The sequence below is a fragment of the Jaculus jaculus genome, chromosome 2, assembly GCF_020740685.1.
Source record: "Jaculus jaculus isolate mJacJac1 chromosome 2, mJacJac1.mat.Y.cur, whole genome shotgun sequence".
Lineage (NCBI taxonomy): Eukaryota > Metazoa > Chordata > Mammalia > Rodentia > Dipodidae > Jaculus > Jaculus jaculus.
This window is the reverse complement of record NC_059103.1, coordinates 100228085-100234185: the sequence shown is the minus strand read 5'-3', so window position 1 is coordinate 100234185 and position 6101 is coordinate 100228085. Positions and strand designations below refer to the sequence as shown.

General features: G+C 34.1%; 1 protein-coding gene across 1 annotated transcript in view; it reads right to left on the bottom strand.

Moving 5' to 3' along the window:
- Positions 1-1399: 1399 nt before the first annotated feature.
- The window catches only part of Tacr3 (tachykinin receptor 3), a 112512-nt gene continuing 107810 nt past the window's right edge, over positions 1400-6101 (bottom strand). Inside the window, exons 4-5 of the mRNA XM_004662960.3 lie at positions 5663-5859; positions 1400-4194 (exon numbers count right to left, since the gene is read on the bottom strand). Coding sequence (XP_004663017.2) covers positions 3885-4194; positions 5663-5859 — 507 coding nt within the window. The 3' untranslated portion in view covers positions 1400-3884. The remainder of the gene's footprint in view (positions 4195-5662; positions 5860-6101) is intronic.

Here is a 6101-nt window from a genome sequence, read left to right as displayed (position 1 = left end):
TTTAAAGAAAAAAACACAGAAATAATTTTGACATAGATAAACACAGTTACAAGTACATAAAGGGTGCAGATTTATTAAATATATTCAGCATAATTACTACTTGAAAATTTTTTTCACCAGTTATAAATTGTATGCACATGGTCTTTTTTTTTTATGAACACAGATTTTTCACTAATATATATTAAACCAGACAAGTAGTAACCTCGTGTAGTCCTAATGGACATTATTCTCAATTCTTGTTTGGCCTGAAGGGAAATTATTTTAATCTTATTATTTTACATAGCCAGTGCCATGGGTGATTTTCTTGAATTTTGGCACACCATCAGAGATGGAATCCTGTTCCTATTACATCTTAAGCTGTAGTAATTCTCCTGCCTTTGTATTTGATGGGTTAATTTACCAGACACTAGACTTTCTGAGGAAATCATGCCTGAAGAAAAATCAAATCCAAGTTTTGATCTGGCCAGCACTGAGTTTTCACATTCATTTTGTATTTCTAGGTCTGAAACTAAGCTTTTGGCATATTGTGAGGGCTGTAAGGGCAGAGGTACTTTGAAGTTGGTCAGCCTTCTGTTTAGGAGAGATTTTCACAAGCTTGTAGAGAGTCTGAATGTAGCTGCTGGGTTAGAAATGTCACAGTCTTGAAGTTGGAGGTAGAATAATGGAACAGTTTACTGAACTGTTAAAAATATGCTAAACTGTACTCTACAGTAACATGGTTGCTGTATTTTTTTTTTCTTATGTAGGTAATTTCAAGTGCTTTCTACAGATGCAAAAATAATGAAAATGAAAAGATTCATGGTTACTTTACTTTTTTATTTAAAAGAGAAACTTAAGATGATACAAGGCTTTGGGATTATTTTTTCTAATTTCCCTCAAAATATTTAGACTTTTTTTGTACCTAGGTAACTCTAAAAATATATAAGTGTTTTAACCTTCTGTCTAGGATTCAGAGTCAGTGTTTGCCTGCAAACAGTGAAAAAGATTCACTATGAACTTTAACATTAGAAACTGGAGTGAATTTTGCTGGCAAATGCTGCTAAGCCCTGGCAAATATGAAAAGACAGACTTACTTCAAACAAGCCATGTTGGAGCCGATTTCCATGAGCATTGTTCTGTAATTGTGTTGAAGTTTGGAGAAAAAGGGCTTATCTTTTACCTTTTATTCATTCACTTTATTATTATTGTTTAAATTTTTGAAGTTGAAAAAAAATTCTGCCTTATCATTCTGTGTAAAATCCAGAATATTGAGTGAATAGTGTCAATTTTCCTTAAAATGTATTAAAAAGATACAAACTAGATCTTGGGTATGACTGTGACAGTAGAAGAAACAATGTAACCAATATAGTACAAAAGGAATCTAAACAAAAAAAAAAGAACAAAAACTGATTATGGCAATATTTTTCCTCAGAAAAATCTTAGAAAATTCCATTGAATTTCCTCAACAAGCATGAACATTAGGAGTTACATTTTTCAGAATTTTGGGGGTCACAGACTATGGTAAATTTGAAGGCCAAACTTCAATCATGTTCTAGACTGAATATGGTCCATGTATCCTGTGTGTACTTAATGACACCAGCCCAAGGCCATTCATAAATTCAATGAGAAATTATACTTGTTTGTACACATGAGGTTTTTTTCCCTTATATTTTTGCATTTGAGAAGCTTCACATGTTTTGGAATGAATAATGCAAAACATTGTATTCAGTTAGATACAAAATAATAATAGGTTTTCTATCCCAAAGCATGCATACAAACTTTACAGATTTAACTGAGTTGATTGTAGCAATCTTATAGTGGCAGCCTACTACTTCAGAATTAACTTTGAATTTAATCAAATTATATATACATGTTATATTCATGACATGATAGTATATGTCTTCTCACTCATATATGCATGTTTGTTTATTGGTATCATTAAAAGAAATTCAATTGAAACACATATACTTATAGTTTTAAACACTTACCATTTTGTAATGGTTGGGTAATTCTGATTTGGGTCCCAAAAATAACGAGGAGGATTAGGAGATTAGTGTCATGATAGTAACCCAATATGATTAATCATTAGATAATTGGTTTTATTCTGCTCTTCAAAAGGTATTTGGTTCTTAAGCTGATGGAGCATAACAAAGTGTTAGAGGAAATTATTTTAGGCAGATAGCTCTGAAAACCTAACTGAACAAAGGGAAAGTATGTATAGCATATTCACATGCTTAGCAAGTTTATTTCTTATGCAAAACTGATGTATATGGGCAAGGGTCTGGAAGATAAAATCTATACTTTTAAAGTTCTCTATTTTGTGGTAGATTTCAGAAATGTACTTATATATGATATATATGTATATACATATATATGTAATAAAAATTTATACGTTTTTAGGACAATGATTTCATTTCTTTTTGTAGGAACTTGGAATTTTCTAAGTGGAGAGAAGAATTGGTATCTGTGTGGAAGGAAGGGTGTGTGCTATATTCTTGCCCTGCTGGAGTTAGCTCACATGGACTATTGTGCAGCTTTCTTTTCTAAAATTGACTCATCCTGTGCTGGAGAGATGACTAAGCAGTTAAAGGTGCTTGCTTGAAAAGCCTTGTGGCCTGTGTTTGATTCCCTACTGCTCACCTAAAGCCAGATGTACAGAGTGGCAAATATATCTCGAGTTCTTTTGCATTGGTAGGAGGCCCTGGCACACCCATGCTTACTTTTGCTCTCTCTCCTCTCTATCTGCTTCTTTCTATCTCTCACTCTCTCTAAAATACATGAAGGAAATCTTTTTAAAAATTGAGTCCTTTCTAAATCCTTTCTGATTTCCTAAGTTGTATATTATTATTTTTCTACATTTCCTTCTGTGTCTCTTACAACATTTTCCCTTAAGGGTTTGCACTTGAAATATATAATGACACTTTCCCTACTCTTTGTTTATTTTTTCAATGAAAGAATGATAGGAGGATGTAGCCCAGGTGAAAGTTAATGTCTATAGTTCTTTTCCTTAGACTACAGGGAAGAAACAGCTGCCTTTGGTTGGGAGATGCTCTTATCTGACTAGATATGAACCTATGGTTCTTTCCTAGAAACAGGTAGCAAGCTATAAAAGTAAATGTGATTCTTTCCATTCACACTGGGGAAATCTTTAGTATCTTATAATTTGCCTAATTTAAAAACATCTGCAAAAATAAAAGTTCATCATAGGAATTTCTTTTGTCTTTTTAAGGTCCTAAATTGATTATTGTATCTTAACTTGGCACTTAAAATATGTACTGAAAAAAATTGGGTATTTATTTTTAAAAAATTCCCAGAAAAATAGAGAATGATTTGACTACAATTCCTATTCAGTTAAATGTCTTGGAGGAAATCTCTAAGACTCTATTCTACAAAATGAATTTTCTTGAGCAAAGACTTTCATTTGCTACCTACTTGAAGTTAATTTTCCATCACTCTGTAGGAAAATCATTTACCTTTTTCACTTTATAGTTCTCAATGCACAACTCTGTTTTATAGAGATCCTGTTTCTCTTCACTGCCAGGTTTGTATTTTAGAGCTTCTTTAGTTTCTTTGAAAATGTGTCTATCATTACAATGTCACAAAGTTGTATTGTGGTTGCTAACTGGGAGAAATAAGATCTTTCACAGGCATTTTCCAAATCTGTATTTTTGATTGTTATGTAAGGTTTTTAAAGAATAAATTTAAAACTCATTTTTGAGGTGGACTGATTTTTGGGTAATATCTTTATTTCATGTTTTTCTCCTCTTCTTGTAAAGGAAAGCTATCTAAGAACTGACCTTTCTCTTTCAGAGGATACCTAGGATAGGACTGGCAGGGTTAGGAGAATGGGGACCTACTTGGCTCCACTATAGCCTCACACCAATCTTTCATCTTAGGAAATGGATTTAGGGATATTCATCCACCGAGGTATAGGGTGAGCTTATGAAGCTTGAAGTAGTGGAGGCAGATTTGGAATCCCTGCGTGAGCCCCCGTTTATGCTGGGGTCTCTCTGCAGAGCTCTCTTCTTTCGGTTGGCCTTGGGGTCCCCATCATTGGAGTCAAACAGCACCGTCACTGACTCCATCCTGGTCACCGTGTACAGGCTGCTTTGCCGCGTTGGGCGGAACCTGGTGGTCTTGAGCTCCAGCTCATCTAAGCTGGAGACATGGATGAAAGGACACCAGCGAAATGCTGTCTTGAACCCTGCTCGAAATCTGAGAAAAAGAAAGAATAGTTATGTGTCAAACGGAGGCTTCCTTTTGTTGTCACAGAAAGCCCACTTAAGGCAGATAAGCTAACTCTGGCTTTGAATTTAGTTTTCTAGTCACATAGGATTAGTGGAACATTATTTGTCCTTTAAGTTAGCGTTTAAGTAGAAGCTTCATTTTTCAGCATTAAGAAGCAACTTCATCAAATAGCCAAAGCACAATATGAGTTTATCAATATACTAAAGAAAGGAAATATGTGTCTGTGGGAATTTCATATATTTACATATGTTTAATTGTACTAGGCTATGACTTAATGCTTCTAAAAATTGTATGCTGTGATTCAAAATAGCTTTTCCATAAATATTTGCACATTTATGAATTAGTTTCACTTAATGTTAGAATTAATTGTTAATTTGAATGGTTTTTATATAGTCGGGTATAAAGATGTGAAATTCTTGTCACTGTAAACATTAAATGAAGCTGATCCAAATAAGATTTATTAAATTGAGATATAGCTTGTTATATTAATTTCTGACTAAGAGTTAAATGCATCTAACAAACTTGAGGCATGGGATCTCTTGGTGTCCTCTTCAACTAGGAGGGCAATTCAGAATGCAAATTACATTGTACCTTACATAGAGAGCCATTCTATTTGTGTATTAAGGATTAAGGGGACTAAGAGAATTGTCAACCCTGCAAAGTTTAATCTCACCCCTCCATATGTTTGATACATCAACAAGATTGTTTTTTGGTTGTTTTAATCTGGAAACCACATTTTACCCTTTATATTATTAAATTTGATTATAGATGTTCCTGCTTTTTAAAAACTTTTAAAGTTTATTCTTATTTTTTATTTATTTGAGAGAGAGAGAGAGAGAAGAATGAGGCAGGTAGAGAGAGAATTGGTGCACCAGGACCTTCAGCCACTGTAGATGAACTCCTGAGGCATGCACCAAGTTGTGCATCTGGCTTACATGGGTCCTGGGGAAATGAACCTGGGGCCTTTGGCTTTGTAGGCAAGCACCCTAACTGCTAAGCCATCTCTCCAGCCCAAATGTCCCTACTTTTTAACCTCTCCTCCTACCCCCACCCCATTCTACATAAGATCTTGGTATGTAGCTGAGGGTGATCTCAACTCACAGTCCTTGTACCTCAGGCTCCAGGGTGCTGAGATTATAGGTGTGTGCTAGCACACTTGGAAGAAATATTCCTACTTGTAAAACGTTATTGAAGTTGGCCTGTATTAAAATTATCCAGTAAAAACTTCTAAGATGACTGTTATGACCATGTATATTTCAAGGTAAAATGTTTTATGAAGTAGGAGAAAGTCTTACAAAATCAGGGTCTCTGATCTTCTCTGTGAATTTTAACATTCTGCTTTCTCTCTGTATTTTAAATTAAGAAACCAGAATAGCATGTGATTTCAAAGAAGGTGGAAATAGAGAAAAAATGCAATATGTAGTTTTCCTTTTACCTGTTATTTAAACAGCAGTAGATGATGGGATTGTACATGGTTGAGCTCATTGCCAGCCAAAAGCTAGCCAAGTAGATCTGCTGGATGTATTTCCATCTATTTAATTGTTGATAGATTGCAGTGAGAATGAAGTAAAGATGATAGGGCAACCAGCAGATTGCAAATGTCACCACAACAATAATCATCATCTTTACAACCTGGAAAGAAAGAATAAAGTCACTCTGGACAAGTCAAAAAGTCAGTAGGTACAATACTATCAACTGTTTACTACAAATCATATATTTACCAATACAAATTGAAGCCATGAAATATATAGCATACCCAAGAAATAGCCAATAGCTAATACATGAAAATGGTAAAGACATATATATATATATATATATATGTATATGTATATAGTAAAGATTATATATATACTTTATGTACATGTACACATACA